This window comes from Colias philodice, chromosome 25 (genome assembly GCF_061535455.1).
Source record: "Colias philodice isolate Cphi_HAF_F1 chromosome 25, ilColPhil1 Martin Lab GWU primary, whole genome shotgun sequence".
Taxonomy (NCBI): domain Eukaryota; kingdom Metazoa; phylum Arthropoda; class Insecta; order Lepidoptera; family Pieridae; genus Colias; species Colias philodice.
The window spans coordinates 8,685,896-8,705,696 of record NC_143110.1 but is presented as its reverse complement, the minus strand read 5'-3'; the positions used below and the strand labels follow the sequence as shown (position 1 = coordinate 8,705,696).

Below are 19,801 nucleotides of genomic sequence, written 5' to 3'. Positions count from 1 at the left end.
TTTTTTTATAGGAGTTTTTAGTTTAGTCCTAGTTCTAGCCATGCGAAGCCGGGGTGAGCGGCTACTTTACAATACAAAGTGCGTTCTGAAGATTTACGCCTAGTGTTAGCGCCTACCCGCTTGTCTCGGCGCTCCGTGACGTCACACGCATTTACAAGAGCATATCAACATAGCGGCGGCATTAGTTCCCAGCTATTTATATCCGTGCGATGTCTTATACCTCGGTTATATTAGAGACACCTCATTGATTGATCATATGATGATCTACTAATTAGGGATTCATTGAGGGCAAATATTATATCGGTGACTTGTATGATTGATGTTGATTACCATAGCTGACATGAAGTATAGTTGCATTGAGAATTAGTTCAAATAAGTGGATGTTTGTGTGGGATGGGTTTTGATAAAATGTGGCATTTAGATAGATAGCGTTTTTGATACAATTGATATAGTGGAATGATATTGATTATTGATAGGTCAGCATATAAATATAAAGAGAACATGATGACGATGAAGACGAAAAGTAATCCTTTGCATATAATAATAATTTAGTTATCTTAATCTTATCCATAACCGAATTAGTCCTATAATTTAGATAAATTTTTATTTATTGTATACAGCACGTGTATTTTTTTATTATATTTTCTACTGAAGTACACAATATACATTGATAAAAGCAAATTCATATAATTATAATGTTGTAATTATTATTGGTATTGTTGCGCTATCCGTCATTCAATTTTGAGATAAACTATGTGAAAGCTTTCAAATGAATACAATAGAACAGTTTGAACCTCTCGAAGGACCAACTGTATCCATAATATAAAAAACGCCCTTTTCGCAATAAGGAAAATATCTCCTCCGTTCCATGAATGGCAGATAATCTCCATACAAGCGTATTCAATTACATCACAGTATCAATCGATCGTACAACCATTCATGACAACATGAATGGAGGTGATGCGAATGAGGAAGTATGATCTGAGTCACGATTGTGCGTCCTTTTGTGGCAGGCCTCTTGTGTCAAGTGATTCGGCCTATTGATCTTCGTGTTGGGCTGGTTGGACTGTAGCCGTATAAGGAACTTTGTTTATTGCATTGCAAAGAATTGTTTGTTTTATAGTTGCTAGATTGTTTTAATGTTCAATAATAGCATTTATTAAGCTCTCTTCTGTAAACGTTTTAGCTCCAAATGTACAACAGTCGACTGTCGCATTGATTGAGGTGTACAGGGTGTCCCAAAAAGTAGTGATATACTGAAGCTGGGAGGTAGAGGACCTAGAGGGCTATCCGAATCACCCCCATGTATGTTATGCGATTTTTCGTATTTTCGGAGTTATGACGTTTTTTTCAATTTTTTACCTATCGCCGAGTACGATGAGATTTTCACTCATGGTGACGTCAATTATTGCGGAAGATGCTTGATTTTTTTTTGTGTGCTAAGCTGAAAGATAGGCCAATTCAGTATGGTAACATTTACTATCGTTAGATCTTTGAATGGAATAAAAAAAAGAATTAAATGCCAAGAAAGATAAAATTACCCAGTATGTTCACCACTTCAAGGGCCCGTAAAAAAATAAAATCACATAAAAAAAGTTTTCCGTTTGGCTTTTAAAAACTTGCTCTATCTATCAGGTAGCTACCCTGAAAATTTCATTTTATTATTCAGAAGGCTTCAATCGAAAAATTGAAATCTAAATTTGGTAAGTGCAAAAATTGAATTAACATGATGATTAATAAAAACAAATTAAAACCAATAACAAGGTGTTTAATTACCAGAAATTTTTAAAATGACCCCGCTGTTGCTCAGTGCAAGTGCGACATCACCGTAAAAAGTTGTCTTTTAAATGTCTGAATGCCCTTTTATCATTTTTAATAGTTTCTTCTGCTACTATGAATTTCCGGGTTATTTCGTCCAAATTGTGGCAGTCTCTCGTCTTTGTAGTATCCCCACGGAAAAAAATCAATAGGGTTTATGTCCGGGGACCGTGGAGGCCAGGCTAAAGGGCAAAGATACCCTGAAAGATGGATTGGTCGTTGCAGCCTGCGCATGCGCCGGTGACGCCTGCCTTAAAGCCTGGCCTCCACAGTCCCTCGACCTAAACCCCATTGATTTGTTTCAATGGGGATACTAAAAAGACCTCGGCTACTTGAGAGAATGCCACAATTTGGACGAAATAACCCGGAAATTCATAGTAGCAGAAGAAACCATTAAAAATGATAAATGGGCATTCAGACATTTAAAAGACAACTTTTTACGGTGATGTCGCACTTGCATTGAGCAACAGCGGGGTTATTTTAAAAAATTTCTCGTCATTAAACACCTATTTATTGGTTTTAATGATCATCATGTTAATAAAATTTTTGCACTTACCACATTTAGATTTCAATTTTTCGATTGAAGCCTTCTGAATAATAAAATGAAATTTTCAGGGTAGCTACCTGATAGATAGAGCAAGTTTTTAAAAGCCAAATGGAAATTTTTTTTTATGTGACTTTATTTTTTTATGGGCCCTTGAAGTTGTGAACATACTGGGTAATTTTATCTTTCTTGGCATTTAATTCTTTTTTTTATTCCATTCGAAGATCTAACGATAGTAAATGTTACCATACTGAATTGGCCTATCTTTCAGCTTTGCACACAAAAAAAATCAAGCATCTAGCGCAATAATTCACGTCACCATAAATAAAAATCTCATCGTACTCGGCGATAGATGAAAAATTGAAAAAAATGTCATAACTCCGAAAATACGAAAAATCGCATAACATACATGGGGGTGATTCGGATAGCCCTCTAGGTCTTCTACCTCCCAGCTTCCGTTCATCACTACTTTTTGGGACACCCTGTATACTGTGAGCGACATTGGTGAATTATGGGTCCCGATGGATTGCAAACAATTTTGGAGCTTAGTTTAAAAGAATTAATTGCCTAAAACAATGAATGAGTTGTTACAACGAGAAAGACCGCTTTTGACGTATTAGTAGTTGTAGTAGTTTTACTGAAATAGGCAGAATTAGGTACTATTTGAGTAAAATTTAATTTTATCAGGTCCAAGGTAAATTTCATAATAGGCATAATGTATATGAGTTACTCATACATAATACGTTTTGTACTTCGTATGCAGTTGTTTAGCTTCTCTTGAGACCTAAACAGCTAAGGTCAGCTGACCGTGGCCAACACACACACAGGAACTCGTTTCTAGACTATATTGTTCTATGTTAATGAAATTTTGGTCAATTACGCTCTGTTGTCATATTATTTGAAAGTTATGAATATTACGTAAAGACGTCCATTTTAATTAAGTATTTTAAGTTGAATGTGTATTCAAATTAAATTCTTTCAGCAAATTCAATCTCTTTTTTCCTTATTCAATTCTTAAAGCAAAAGAGTGGTTTAATTAGTGAATTTATGGATGCATTATTGATTTTTAATTACGAAACATCTGATCAGGTCAGAATTTTATACACGAATTTTTTTTTACCAATATGTCCCATAACTTGAAATTGAAAGATTGTTTGTTTTTCTATCTTTTACGGCGCAACAGAGCGAGTTTATGGTATGGTTCTTATGTCCAAAGATAATTAATTAGAAGGCTAGACACATAGGCTATTTTTCCTCCGGAGAAAGATTTCACTTTCATAGAAATTTAAATACATACGATAATTTATCCCGATTCCGTATACAGGTCAATGGGAAAAGCTGCCGCTGTGGACGCTGGAGCGCGAGCTGGTGAACCAGGACATCGCGGAGAAGGAGAGCATCAAAGTGCTGGAGAAGGCCACCGTGCCCATCGTCAAGATGACCGACAAGTACTCTGATGTTAAGGTATGTTTCCTGCATATGAGGGTATATAATAATTATTTCTAAAGCAATTTTAAAAGATCATCTATGTCAATAAATATTTTTATTTTATATTGCCATAGCGTGCGCAAGAGAAGATTAGTTTTTTCAAAAATACAACAAAAGACGAATAGAACAAAAACGACATTTAAAACAGTCAAGAAAACAAAATATTCATCATACAATATGCGGTTTTTCAGTATTCTAATATATATGTATATGAAAATTTGTTTCATTTTTCATGCAAAAAATAATACATTTTCTACTTGTACTTTCTTCAATATTTGAAGATCATAGTATTCATGATTTTGTAAATATTTTCAGGTCGACATCTCTTTCAATATGAGCAGCGGAGTCAAAAGCGCCGAGCTCATAAAACAATATAAGGTAGGTTGTTATCTATATCTGAATATCAGTGGCGGTACGTTCATACAAGCCGAAAAGCCCGGCTTGCCTTAGAAATTCGCTACGAGATAGGAAAATAACCAAATTCACGTTTGAATATTCGCGCGCAATGAGCAATTCATAATTTGCTCCGAAATTCAATGAAAACTCACCTACAATATAATATATAATACGCCTAGCATAAAACAATGACGAATTCGAGTAAACTTTTAATTTCATCCTTCTTCCTATCAGAATAAGGTCGTACCTTTTATTTTGACGTTACAATCTAAATTGGATGGATTATAACATGTAGTTGTCTCGCTTGCACGCGTGGGCTTTTACCGGGCTTTGCGCTCATCTCTTCTAACGTATGAAATTTCGTCTAAGTAGCTACATACCTAGCTATAGAATTCTATAGCAATCTGTATGGAGAATAATGCCACGATAAAGCCCGGCTTTAACAGTGTGAAGATAGTTACGATTGCACGAACGAACGTCGTGAATATTATTGTTATTAGGTATAGTTTGTTTGAGCGGGTGATTATATCGGTGTAATTTAGGTTATGTTTTTCGAATTTTGTGATAAAATGAGTGTCGCGACAGCAGATTGTGTTGTAAATTGTGATGGTTTGCTTTGTGCTCAGCGGGGGAAAGGTAAAATCATTAAACTTTACTGAAAAACATCAATTAATTTCTTCATAAAAACCAACTCCCGATTTGTGCATTACCCAAACAGCTAGTAAGTCACATAAACGAATCATAACTATCCATGGGTTACATACAATATTAAGCAGTTAATGAAACGAAGAGATGAAGCTCATTACAAGTATAAAGTTTCGAAAATTAGCTCCCACCAGGGGTATTATAAAGATTTGAAAAGGGTTGTAATTGATGCTATGGAGCGCGAAAAAACTTGTTATTTTAATACTTTTGTTAACACTAATATGAGTAATCCTAAGATCCTTTGGAAAACTATAAAAAATAATGTTAATGTTAATAATGGGAATGATGCTGCGTTACCTGATCATCTTAGAAAACCTGACGAAATTAATAGACATTTTCTCGATGTACCTGGTGACATCACCGCACCCGATTCCGCGGTGGATTTCTTTATGCAGAACAAGAAGGGAGACTTGCAATTTTCTCTGAGAACTGTCTCACAAAAAGAGGTTTTAGAACATTTCAGAAGTTTGAAATCCAACGCGGTTGGCTGTGATGGCATGTCGCTAGAGATGCTGAAATTATTGTTGCCATACATCATTGATATAATCAAAAAAAATCAAAGTCATTAGACTTTGATTTTCAACGCTTCCATCACATCGAATACCTTTCCTTATCTTTGGCGTAAGGCACTAGTAACACCGCTGCCAAAAAACAATAACCCAGTACATTTCAAGGATTTACGACCGGTTAGTATTTTGCCGTGCCTGTCCAAGGTCTTAGAGAAAATAGTCTGTGACCAGCTTAGAAAGTACTTAGAGTCCAACGATATTTTACCTAACCTTCAATCTGGGTTTAGGAAGTATAGAAGTACCACTAGTGCTTTGATCGATGTCGTCGATAACGTACTGGAGGCACAAGATAAAGGAGAAGGTACCATACTAGTCTTATTAGATTACTCACGTGCCTTTGATTCTATTAATATAAAGTTGCTACTCTCAAAACTTATATATTATGGGTTTGATGCGAACACGGTTATGTGGTTTGAAAGTTACCTTACAAATCGCTCACAGGTCGTTAAAATAGGTGGAGATGATGCATGTACTTCTCAGTGTGTCCGGGTTACTAGAGGCGTTCCGCAAGGCTCCATACTCGGTCCACTGCTATTCATTTTGTACACAGCGGATGTCACAAATGTCATAAAACATTGTAAATATCATATATATGCTGATGACATACAATTATACATTTCTTTTAAAGTGAGTGAGAGGGACGTTGCCTTGACAAAGTTTCAAGAAGATCTAAATAATATTGTTTCATGGTCAAAAACTAACTGCCTCGTTTTAAACCCAAGTAAAAGTAAATACATGATTTTAGGAACCAGGTGCCAAGTTAATGCCATCGCAAGCCAAAAACCATGTTTGTCAATAAGCGGAGAACAAATAGAAAGGGTTATGGAAGCACGCAATTTAGGTGTAGTCTTTGACGAATCCTTACGTTTTCATAATCACATAATTAATATTTCAAAAAATTGTTTCTATCGTCTTAAATTATTGTACAGAATAAGAAATTATCTTAATGTAAACGTTCGAAAACTATTATGTGAATCGCTGATCCTCTCAAAATTTAATTATGCTAGCACTGTCATAGGTCCCCGGTTATTAGCATCAACTAAAAAAATAATACAGAGGGTACAAAATGCTTGCACTCGCTTTTGTCACAATATTCCACCACGAGCCCATGTCACCCCGTATTTGAACAGCAGTAACACTTTAAAGATGGAGTATCGACGGCAAATACATCTAGCTACACTTTTATTTAACGTAGTTAAGTACAAAGTACCAGCCTATTTGTACAAAAAGCTAAAGTGGTTGTCGGAGTCAAACACGAGTCACTCAACACGGTACAGGAATGTACTGATGGAAGTGCCCCTCCACAGAACTGCAGCATTTAGGGGTAGCTTTAAATTTAGTGTCTCTAAGTGCTGGAATGACTTGCCACCACCGATCCGCAATAGCAACAATGTATTGGGCTTCAAAAACAAACTGAAGTCCCATTTGCTCTGCTTACAAAAAGGTTCTGAGGTCGGGGCTCCAAACACGTGACTCGGTACGGCTCTGGTGATAATTCTATTTGTAGTTGTTTTTTGTTAATTATAATTATGATGTATCGCGTATTAGTATTGTATCTTCTTGTAGAATGTATTATTGTCTGTTATGTAAGTAATAATTCTTTATAATATATATATGTTTCCTATCTACTATATTATATTCTTATATATTATATACATAATTACTTTTATTTTTATTTTTCATAATATGTACACTGCCACTGTCAGGTTGTCAATGTGGTGTCCACTGAAAATCAGTGGAGAATCTAAGTGTCTTATATGTCCTTAGATTCTCAAACCACTGAGTGGATATTATCCATTTTGTGCCGTTGTAACTAGTTATAAGTTAATTTTATTTATTTTTTTATGTAAATTAATGTGCATCGGTACAAATAAATGTATTTTCTTTCTTTCTTTCTTTCTTCTTAAATTTTAATTAAAATACATATGTTTACGAATTAATCGATTTCATGAATAAGAATTGCTTAGAAGCCCCAGCTGTTGAAACTTGCACATTTGGTACTTGGTAGTTATGATTTCTGCTAGTAGGTATAAGGTAGTTTTTCCACGGAGCGTGCTTTCTCATCGTTAAATCGAATTCATAGGTACGTATTTAAGAAATACACAAGGCCAAGAACGCCTTATTGAATTATCAATAATTGAAAGTTGTTAGGTAATTGAATTCTAAAACAATCACCTACTTTCTTCCGATTCCGATGTTATAAAATCTTTCCTTCAGAAGATCGCCATTTTGAATTATTAGAATATAAATGATCTGTTCAATTTTATTAATAATACTAGCTTTCCGCCCGCGGCTTCGCCCGCGTTTTCAGAGAAAACCCCGCAGTACCCTTTCCCGTGGGATTTCCGGGATAAAACCTATCCTATCTCTCAAGTTGGATCTAACTACACATGGTGTGCGAATTTTATTATAATCGGTTAAGTGGTTTAGGAGTCCATTGAGGACAAACATTGTGACACGAGATTTATATACATATATTAAGATTATGTCTTACAGTTTAATATAATTTATCGATTTTAATAATAAACTTTTGACTCAACTGTTAGCGGGCGCGCGTGAAAATTTAGAAGATTTGATTCGGCAATTACACAGTATAGGTACCTTAGGTTTCTAATTCAAGAAAAGGGTACCCAGCAAAAACTTTGAAAACTTTGGGCTTGCCCAGTCCTTACACCCTAGGCACGCCACTGATGAATATATCTATAATATCTATTATAATATCTTAGTGATAAAAATTAACAAGCGTGCCTTCTTTAGTAACATTCAATTTTGGAGCCGAAGTCGGGTCGAGTACGATATCTTGCTAATTTCACGTTATAAACAAAATTAGTCAATATTCTTCATTGTAAATGTTCATCCTAATCCTTTCCTCTTACTGTGTAAAAAGATAAGAAGTTTATCAGTCTTAAGACCAACAAAAGAACTTTTCGTATAGAAAATGTATTTCGAAAAATGTAAAAGAGAAAGTACTATGGAATTTCTCTCTTTCTTCAATGACGTTATAGTATCATAAATAATTATGAGAGACAGTAGTCGAAATCCTCGACCGCTCGACCTTGGCATAGCAGGCGCTTTATCAAGATTGTGTAAGCGAGTAAATACAATCGGAACATTACATCACTCTAATAACCGTCTGAGGACGTGAATCACGCTCCAGACGTACGGACAGACAAACATAAAACATGTGCTTCCGTCTCTGATGTTAGATGTATTTAAATATAAAGGAAATACGACGAGGAATGTTGATTGCTTGATATTTTTAGCAGTTTTGAAGTTTAAATACCAACAATGATAACATTTAAAATTTACATTATCTTCATCTGGAATTTGTTACTAAAAGTAACTGTATTTCTTACTTCACTTACTCTATCATACAACTACATAGCTTAATTTATTAGTAACTAGCGGTCCGCCCCGGCTTCGCCCGTGGTACATATTTACGTTTTCTCTACATAAGAACCATCCTCGTACTTCAAGGAATATAATAAAAAAAGAATTATCGAAATCGGTTCAGCCGTTCTCGAGTTATGCGCTTACCAACACATTTTGCGATTCATTTTTATATATAAGATAGGCATTTTCCATTTATAGTCAATACATTATAATGGAGAAATCCTGTAATACAAGCCCATAATACAATAAAATTATAGCTGTGATAATAAGGTAGTAGCCCTACAAAAAATACCGCAATCAATGACACAAACAAATCAAACTACAGGAAAAATACCCCGTGCTCTCGCGGCTAGTCATGGTGCTGAAGCAGTTCCTACTCCAGCGGGATCTGAACGAAGTGTTCACGGGAGGCATCTCCTCCTACTCCCTCATCCTCATGTGCATCAGCTTCCTGCAGCTGCACCCTCGACCAGAGAGGCTTAGACAGCCACATAACCTGGGGGTGCTGCTCATTGAGTTCTTCGAGCTGTATGGAAGGAAGTTTAACTACGTGAAGACTGCGATACGGGTCAAGAATGGCGGCTCGTATGTTTCGAAGGATGAGATACAGAAGGTAATGTTGTTTACGTGAAATGATATATTTTATTAACATTGAAAATCAATTTAAATTACACACACGACACATATTAGTGCTTAAACTTTTTCCTTTTCATTTACATGTTTTTCTTTTCATATGTACATAAAATAGTTAAGTTCATTAAAACACACAACTATTTTTCTTATACGGAACTATATCTAGTTAGTCTGTGTATTTAACTTAATCTATTCCTTTTTCAAATGGTCCTTCGAGCCGGATGTTATGTTTGTAGCTTTTAAGAATTTAATAATGGATATATAAATATTTTGTCACGTTTGCAGGAGATGAACGACGGTCACCGGCCATCGTTGCTATGTATCGAGGACCCGCTGACGCCGGGCAACGACATCGGTCGGTCTAGCTATGGCGCGATACAGGTTAAACAGGTGAGAATTACGTTATATGTATTTATTGTAAAACTGAGTTTGCTATTAAAATCTTTTTTTTTATGATGAAATTTAAAATACATTTTCTTAGCGTTTTTATTTGATTTTTTTGAAAATCAGTGATACAGTGAAAATATTGATTATTATCCCACTTTTGATTCTTTGAAATGTTGACTGTATTTTTTTTTCTGCATTTTTTTAAGCTATTGCATAGCTTCTATCGCGGGCCTTGAGCGCGGGGACTGAATCCAGAAATTTAGTAACGAAAAACCTCACGCTTCCCACTCCGACGGGCACGGAGGTGTGGCTTGAAGGCATAGCATGCAATAGCTTTACCACGGCAGTCCCCGAGTGCCACACACACGTCTTTTTATTATTTCGAATGAATTAATTAAAGTTATTTTTTTTGTGCTGTTTGACACTTTATATTTTTTCTATATTAAACTTCACATGGGAGCAGATTTAGTGAACAAAATTGATGGGTATCTCGTTGGTTTGCAGGCGTTCGACTACGGCTACATAATCCTGCAGCAGGCGGTGGCGGGCGGCAGCGCGCTGCTGCTGCGGCACAGCGTGCTGGGGCGCGTGGTGCGCGTGACGGACCACGTGCTGCAGTACCGCCGCTGGGTGCGCGACACGTTCGAGCCGTACTTCTTCCCGCACCGGCCCGCGCCGCCCGCGCCGCCCGCCGCGCCGCCCGCGCCGCGCGAGCCCAGCGACAGCGAGCCGGTGAGTGCACGGCGTTATACCCACCGCGTGCACGCGTACTGAGCGGCCGCTACGGCCTCATCACTGACATTCGTAAACTGCGTGTGCAACTGCTCTGTCACGGAGGAGTCGAGCCGCGCCGTCGAACTTGTTGATTCACGATGTGCTGAATTTGGTGTGAATCTAAGGCCGTCGGATTGCGTGTATGAAAGATACGTGTGTTGTAAATTGAATAATCTGTTTACACCATAGAAATCTAAATAACAAGACACTAGAAGTCGTAAGCGCGCGTGACCTTGTCGCCACTCAGGTGACTTTCACAACACCAGCGTGTTCGTCACTGTTCAGTTGCTCTGGAGACGTATGTGTATAAACATGGTGTGTTTCAGCATATCCCATTGCGGAAATTCTTCCACAAGTTGTAATTATACTAATAAAGGAATAATATTTCATCGGTAAATATTTCTTTTTTAGAAATAATGCCGTTTTTCCTTAAAATTATAGAATATTTACAAGTATTACGAGTGTCACCATAGTAATCGAAATAACAATGAATGACACAGTCTACCATTCTTATTATCACGTTTAACACAAATTTCAACCTTATTTCTATGAGTTTATGTTCAAAGTTATTATATCTATTGAAAATTGACAACTTCTGTTGTAGAAAAGCCGAATTTTTTCGTATTGGAACAAAAAGAAACAAAACGTCTCATATACTTAGGGATGTTATTCTAAAATAAACCGTAAATTCGTAAGTTAGGATACATATTAAAAAGCTTAATTTAATATTTAAGTTAGTTTTCACTAAAATCAAGCTGTCCAATAAAAGACATAGTTTACTTGTGTGTACTGTTTAGCTGTCGGTTTAAATGTGTTGATTTTGGCGACAGCGGTTTTCATATGAATTATGACATTATAGCACTTCTATGTGTCTTGTTATTTAGATTTCTATGGTTTACACGTATCCACAACATGCTACCCACTCTTAATTACCGCCCACAAGGTATTAAGTTGTCTATTTGTGTAGTAACATAAAGGTAAAGATTAAGTTGACTGTTATTAAATGCAATTATTATTTGCAATCACTTTTAAAAAACACAAAGTATTTTAACGATGAAACAACACTATTGTTTGATAATTGATATATTTCAACTTGATTAACTTATGCACATATTTATGTCTGTTACAGGACTGGTCGGACGGGTCAGCGGGCGCGGACGTGGAGGGCGAGAGCACGGACGTGGGGGGTGTTGGAGGTGTTGGGGGTGTGGGGGGTGTTGGGGGTGCGGGGGGTGTTGGGGGTGATGCGCGACGCACGTCCCCGCCGCCGCTGTCCGCGCTGCAGTGCTCGTCGCCCACGCCGCGCCGCGTGTCCGCGCACCAGAGCCTCATCATACATCATATTACTAGCAACTCCGACTTCAATAACATACCCTCGGGTGAGATTTTATGCTATATGTTAAAAAAAAACTGTTGCAAAAATAATTTGCGAACAAATTCATATTAGTACAAATTGAAATAAATTTGTAAATTTAATGAAGTGTTTTATACAACTTCCTATTTATCTAATGGATGTCTATGAAACGTATGATCGAGTTGAATAATTCAGACTTGAATCATAACATTTTGATATACAGTATCAAATTCTTGCAGTTGTTGTTAATATTATGTACACAGTGAGACGTCGAAGGTGCAATTTATATTTAAAAACCATTTGGTTTTTAAATGTAAATTGCACCTTGCACACATTTGTGTCATGATAATGTAATATTATTATGTTTGTAATTGTACCTGTGTGTTCTCCATATGAATAAATAAATGTTTTTTCACACAACACATTAGATCTAATTTTGTTACTCTAGAACATTCAGAGCATGTACTACATTATCCGTTAAACCGGCAGGTGTGATGCAAGCGCGGTACAACAACAACAACAACAACAGCTCTAGCGGTGGCGGCACGAACAGCTCGAGCGGGGCGGGTACCGCGGGCGAGCACAAGCGGTGCGGGCGCGCGTTCAGCTCGAAGCAGCGCCGCCACTCGCCGCCGCGCTACCGCGCCGACCGCGGCCACAAGAAGCGGCGCCAGCTCGCGCAGCCGCGATGAGGGCGCCGCGCGCGCGCGCCCCGCCGCCGCAAGTGACACGTAGGTACGGGGCGCGCGCGTGACACGGAACGCGGCGCCATGAGTGACACGGCACTATCGGACAAGTGCGTGTCACGCAGTGCCACGGTGGGCTATGTGACACGTACGCCGCGCAGCGTGACACGGCATTAATGATACGACGCGTGGGTGGAGTGAGGTGCGTGCGTGACACAGCACCTACGTGGGATGTGTGCATGAGAGCTGCGACACCAACATGACACCACCGCGGGCGCGTGCACATGTCCCTCACGCCTCCGACGTTATAGCGCTGCGAAACGTATACATGCACTTCCGTCACTCGTAATGTGACACCGTTACGGTACACGTGCTCTAGCTCCTCGCGCGCGTGTGACGTCACACAAGTGTCGCGCCGCGTGACGTCACACTGCTGAAAGATACATGTCTCGTCAACAAGTGCCGTGCTCTCCAGAAAGGACGCCGTCGCAGAATATGTGATATATACGTCGAAGTGTATGGATATAATAAATTACGCATGGATATAATAAATAATAATAAGTCGAATATCGTTAAATGACAATTAACTCGATGTCGCAAGTACGATGTATGTGACTACGCTATGACGCATATAAAACATATAAAAATATTATATTATAGATTTCAAGTCACTCGTTCTCCTCGAAAATTATATGCCCTTAGTAAAATAATGTGCGGTATGTGACGTCACACTATGTAAAGGCCTCTGTGCGATGTTTTATATTATACTTTGATGTCACACGCACTCCTAAAGTTAATAATCACACAAAAACTATGCTGCGTAATGCATAGATGCGTCTCCTGTTAAAGACGTGAAGTCAAAATTGGTACGCGAATTTACTAGACGTGATGTGAAACACGTTACCATAATATTGCATATTGAGAAATATTAGTGTGACGTCATGTATCAGCCCCAATCGATTGTTAATATGCATATTTTAAACTTGAAAATATTATGAAGTTTCAAGTGATTTCAAATGCTAAATTTAGTTCGGGAATACATTAAAATCAAACAAAATAAGATTGGGGATAATTAATGTCTTTAATTGAACAAGGGCTAACCGAAATATACGTGAATATCAATCGATTTTACTGAATTTATGATGGGATAACAGTCTGCTTACAGTATTTTTTATATTGATGATTATATTGATGAAGAAATATGGTTGAGATATAAAAAGAAAGAAAATACGACTAAATGAGTTTAAAATCTTAATCAATCGTCTAGAAAAATAGACAGTCAGCATCCCAAAAAAGTTCATATATATGTATTTAAAACTTTTATATAAAAATAATAAGCTAGAATTTCTTTTATATTAGTATTGTGTGTAGATGTATCTAGAGACTCGACTATGTCCTAGAAATACAGTTTATGACGTAAGGTTCACTTATAAGCTGATATTTTACTGATACACACGATTACCTGATCCCAAGTCTAAGTGCATGATAAAAGTAACGGACTATTATATAGCATTTTTCATAAAGAAATTGTGTTTTAAAATCGGGTTAATTACCGATTAATAACTCAAGTTTAAGGCAGATTATTATAATATATTTCGATTGAATATGCCTAGGCTGCAAATAAAACTATGAAAATCATTGTTGATTGATCTTCAAAAACGGCACACAAACACACTCGATTTAGACGTCAAAGTGAGATGGCATGATTTAATTATCGTGAGCAAAAAAGAGACAACTAAAGTAAAATGTGGCTAAATTAGCCTCATTTAGACGTGCCACGCGATAATAACCTATGTACATTTTTCCTAATAATTGATACCAAGTATGTTATTCCCTCATAAATTTAAAATTCTTCAAATAACATAGTGGAAAGTATTAGTGGTTCCGGGTGACTCAACACTGCCAATATTTAGTGGACAAGTTAGAGCCGTGCATGTGTATATTGTATATAAGACTTGTGCGATGGTGGGACTTAGGCACAGGTCTAGGGTTTGTATTTTAGGATAGATATTTTCCTATAAAAATGGGAAGTGAAGATTTATGAATTTGTATAAATAAAACGTGTGTGTCGAGTCAAGTGAAACCTCTTTGGCGAGATTCAAAGATACCAAAATCGTCGCCTTATTCCATGACGTGACGGTGACCTTGAAATTTTACTCTCAACACGTCTAAAGAAGTATCACTTCAACAAAAGACTTTGATTTTGAAAAATTACTACGAGAATAGACATTTAGAGATCGGGTAATCTCTTTCGCTTTTTGTGAATTTCCAAATTCTAGATATCTCAAGATGATGTTTTTAATACTCTTAAAAATCAAAAATGTCCATTAACTTGACATGTATATTCGAATAGCAATAATGTATAAATTATTATATTATTTAAGCCCTAAACCTGGGCCAAAGTCACCAAACGCACGCAACCTAGGTAAGTCGTAACTGTGTGGAAATCATGGACTAGCTTTGAACAAACTTAGCGCTGCTAGATATAGGGCGTATTATTGGTATAACGATATCGGTTTTATAAAATGGAAAAATTGAAAAAAAAATCAATTAGAAAATTTGGGCTAGTACGGGGTTAGAAAGAGACGTATGCGTTCAGAAATTAATGAAAAATTGTTACAAGTTTCTGAACTCGAATGAAGATTGTGGCACTAATCATGATAATGGTATTTTATACTCAGTTTTGACGATAAATATTTAAAGTAAATAACTAAATATGAATCGTATTTCTTAAATGAAATAGCAGAGGTAACATTATGAAATTCCAATTTATTATTAGTGTGACGTTCTCGATATAATAACATGTATCATTCAAGTGTAAATACAAAAGGATACTCTTGAACAAACAGACAGCAGAATCAACACGCAGGTAAAACAAATTATTGATTACAAATATTCCCATCCATATACATATCTATCTGAATTATTTTTAATATCTATGTAAGTATAATATCTATATCTATGTTGTTTATTTTATAATATTTATATGCATATATTATATGTACAATATGTAGACGTATTTATAAATTTTTACTTTTATTGGTAGGAACAGTTGTGGATGTAATTTTTTTTTTTAATTTTATAATTAGTATTTATATAAAATATGTAGGACCTCGGAAAATACGCGGGCAGACTGAAAATCAGCGCTGTTCGGGTGTTAGCCCACAGCATGGCTGAGTCTGTTCCGATTGCCTAATATATTGTGTTTACTTTTAAGTTAAGATAGTCTAAGTTTTTTGTTGGCAATAAAGCTTTTTTTCTTTCTTTCTTTCTTTCTTTCATGTAGGTTTCCTAGACTTCGGCCCGTGCTAACCCGCCGTGGACATGCTAAGACTTAAGTACTGTAACACCAAAAAAAGCAATAATAATAATAAATAAAAAAAGCGTTTTGCGAAACGAATCATTATATAAATATTGTAATTTGTAGTTAATTTATTCGTGATGATTCTAGTGATTTTGAAATTACTACGTGATTACTTAATTTATATATAGATTTATATTTTGTGTAGATATAAATGTAATGATAAGTTGTTTTGTATGTTTGTCTATGAACTATCAATTTTAAACACTTGTCTCGTTTCCGTACATAGTGCAAAACGATTCGTTTTTCTTTCAGTTAGTTGAATTTTGACATAACATCTAGAAACCAAATGTCAAAATCTTACTAACAAAAAGAGAAATGAATTATTTCGTATTTCAAATAAACCTATCGTATAAAATGATAAAGGTTTCTCTTACTCTGTCTTTTTTGTGAAAAATCTTTTATTCAAAGGAATGATCTCCATAAATAGTTAAAACTATAAATAAATAAATATCTTTATAAGTATATAAAACTTCACTAAAAGGTTTATTCATAAAATTAGACGGAGAAGATTGAATGAATATAATGCAAATTTTATAATGAAGTGATCTTCTGTATTTTACAAAAGTGAAAAAAAATCCATGTTATAAATCTTAATTTGTAAAGACAGCTAAGATGTTGAATGACAAAATTAAAACAGGCAATTTTAATTTATTTTTAATACAGAAACTAATAAGTTTTAGTAGTTTATGAACTGCTTTCGTCAATATATTATAAATTTATACTTACTACACGTACAAGCAAAATATAATCATAGAACACAACATATGTTCATTTTAAAAGACAAGTCCGTAAAAATTACAATAGTTATAATTATTAATAACGTATAATAACATCAGTGTTTTGTCCTTTTGTCTCTAAATAATTTGATGTAAGAGGGAATAGGATGAAATTCTGATAACAAAAAAAAAATTGCAATATATACAAGAAAATAGATTTAAAATGTTTTCTTTTGAATCAATTTTGGTATAGATGTAATGTACCAATAGGAATCGTGATTGCAGATGTCAAACTTGTTTCAACCAATCACGTGACTTTGTTGTAAAATTCCACCAATCAGAGACGTGGATTCAATGACAATAGACCAATGGTTTTATTTTGCATAGACTAGATCATAGATTCCAATTTACATTAAAATAGCAATAAATTACTTGCTTTTACAATAATTATGTGTGATCGAAAGAAAACATTAACTCGGCGATGTAATTTTACACAATATTGAAGATTTTGTACTAATATTCACTCCATGTTTAAAACATATTTTTACTAAGGATAAGCTATGCTCTTGCAATATTTTCTCATAAACGTATACAATAATCGAAAACGATGCTATTCACAGTGTAACATAATAACATATCAAACAATACAATAGATACATTCCTTTTGATTCGGAAACGCATCTCGCTTGAAAAAAAAGCAAAAAAAAAACTATGGACTCGAAAAGTTGACTATGTATATCCGATGTGTTCTACAAGATTTTTGTATGATTGTATGTAACGTTAAATTATTGTTACGGGCTATGCTTGGTTTGATACGACATAGATTAATTCCTTGATGTTATTCTTTATTCTCGATTATTCGATTGCCAATGTAACTGAGAATGCTAAGTGCTCCTTATGCCTTATATTATGAAATAATCGGAATAAATTTAATAATATTCAAGTTTAAAATAAAGATAGTGAATAATAAGAAAGTCGTAAGCCGTGCAAATAAATTTACCGTACGCGTAAGTTGCACTTCCTGCCACAGAAATCGGGCGACTCTAATGTTATACTTATTCTAAAATGTAAACAGAATCTGCGCTTATTAATGTGTAAGTAATAAAGGGAATTAAGGTTGTATTTTTTATCAAACAAGTTATTTTTACAGCTTAGTACAATTTTTAAACGATGGAATGATATAGCCTTATATGTATAGCTTAAGGTCTGGTATATATGATATAATAATTATAGCTAGCGGTGTGCGCGTGTCGGGCCGTCATGAATTGTGTTGGTACTTTTTTGTGGCGCGAAGTGTAGGCCTTGTATATCACATGAAAAGGAACGGAATGTGTGTTCGTATGTTGTTAATATGTAACGTTTGTACATAAGGATAGCTAAGTGTACATACGCTTGTATATAGTGTGTAAATACACTAGAGATATACAAATATTTAATATTAATATAAAGTTTGAATTAAAGAACGTTTTAAATTAAATAAATTTATAAAAAATACAAAAAAATATAAAAATTTAATAAAGACATACAGTGAGTATGAAGTGGAAAAGCAATTTTGTTTTTTATTTATCCCTTGCCTTAAATATATTATGTATCTTATTCCTAAGTATAAACCCTAGACTGCTTAAAGACAGCAAAAACTTCAGCAAGTAGCTTGCGAACAAAACATCTCAGAGATGAATAAATGATGAAAAGTGAAAAGGGGCATCGTAACTTAGCCGATTTTAATGGCATCGAATAAATAAAAGTACCATCATTTTTATATCGAGATAATGCCGTTATAAGTGAGCCATATATTAGAAGTGTCACCTAATAATTGCTAAGTGACTTTCACACGAACGTCGATGAGAACTGAATTGATTTTCATTCCTATGAGTTATGACCTATTTATTTTAATTAATAAGCTAAAGATACACAAGGGTGAAATTTATTTGCCTAACCCTTGGCCTAACCTAACCACAATGACACATGTAAAATGGATCGGTGGGATAAAACATAAATCCGTAGGTATATAGTTGATAGTTCAATTCGATCACAGAATAAGAACATTATAATATGATGTGATGATGCATCAAAATTTAGAAAAACTTCAGCATACACGCTACACTACATAATAAATCTGTAAGTATACAGGGTGTAATCGTTAAGTGTGCACAGGCGATTTTTCCGTAAGTATTACAGATAACAAAAAACTTTAAACTGATATCGAAAGTACTTAACCTAATGAGTAAAATGGCCGTAATAAATTTTTAAAAATAAATCGAGAAATATCAAAAAAATTATCTTTAAACCCTCCCATACATTAAGTATGAAATATGAATATCCCATATATGTACATTTAATATGAAAGATTTTAGCTTTCTTTTTCTTTTTTTGGTTTTCCGCTTTAATTACTTCGCAAATTTGAAGTGGGATTTTCCACGCTTTTTCTGGACATTTTCACGCATTTTCCAGATATTTTCCGGGGATTTTCCGAGCATTTTCCGGGCATTTTCCACGCTTTTTTCGGACATTTTCACGCATTTTCCGGATATTTTCCAGGCAATACCCAGGCATATTCCAGGGATTTTCCAGACATTTTCCACGCTTTTTCCGGACATTTCCACGCATTTTCCGGAAAAACCGTGGAAAATGTCTGGAAAATCCCTGGAAAATGCCTGGAAAATATCCGGATAATGCGTGAAAATTTCCGGAAAAACCGTGGAAAATGTCTGATAAATCCCTGGAAAATCCGGAAAATGCGTGAAAATGTCCGGAAAATATCCGGAAAATGCATGGGAAATGTCTGGAAAATGTCTGGAAAATATCCGGAAAATGCGTGGAAATGTCCGGAAAATATCCGGAAAATGCGTGGAAATTTCCGGAAAAACCGTGGAAAATGTCTGGAAAATGCCTGGAAAATACCCGGAAAATGCGTGAAAATTTCCGGAAAAACCGTGGAAAATCCCTGGAAAATATCCGGAAAATGCGTGAAAAT

At 35.5% G+C, this 19,801-nt stretch overlaps 1 protein-coding gene across 3 annotated transcripts in view; it reads left to right on the top strand.

Moving 5' to 3' along the window:
* LOC149477567 (terminal nucleotidyltransferase 4B-like) overlaps positions 1-18,377 on the top strand; it is a 40,135-nt gene extending 21,758 nt beyond the window's left edge. Inside the window, exons 3-11 of one of the 3 annotated variants that reach the window (XM_089710984.1) lie at positions 3,687-3,826; positions 4,166-4,228; positions 9,239-9,526; positions 9,832-9,936; positions 10,438-10,665; positions 11,837-12,086; positions 12,551-14,463; positions 14,508-15,564; positions 16,043-18,377. In XM_089710984.1, the coding sequence (XP_089567110.1) occupies positions 3,687-3,826; positions 4,166-4,228; positions 9,239-9,526; positions 9,832-9,936; positions 10,438-10,665; positions 11,837-12,086; positions 12,551-12,753 (1,277 nt within the window). In that variant the 3' untranslated portion in view covers positions 12,754-14,463; positions 14,508-15,564; positions 16,043-18,377. Of the gene's footprint in view, positions 1-3,686; positions 3,827-4,165; positions 4,229-9,238; positions 9,527-9,831; positions 9,937-10,437; positions 10,666-11,836; positions 12,087-12,550; positions 15,565-16,033 lie in introns of all 3 variants that reach the window. The other 2 variants (XM_089710983.1, XM_089710982.1) reach the window with 2 other exon arrangements.
* Positions 18,378-19,801: the final 1,424 nt, after the last annotated feature.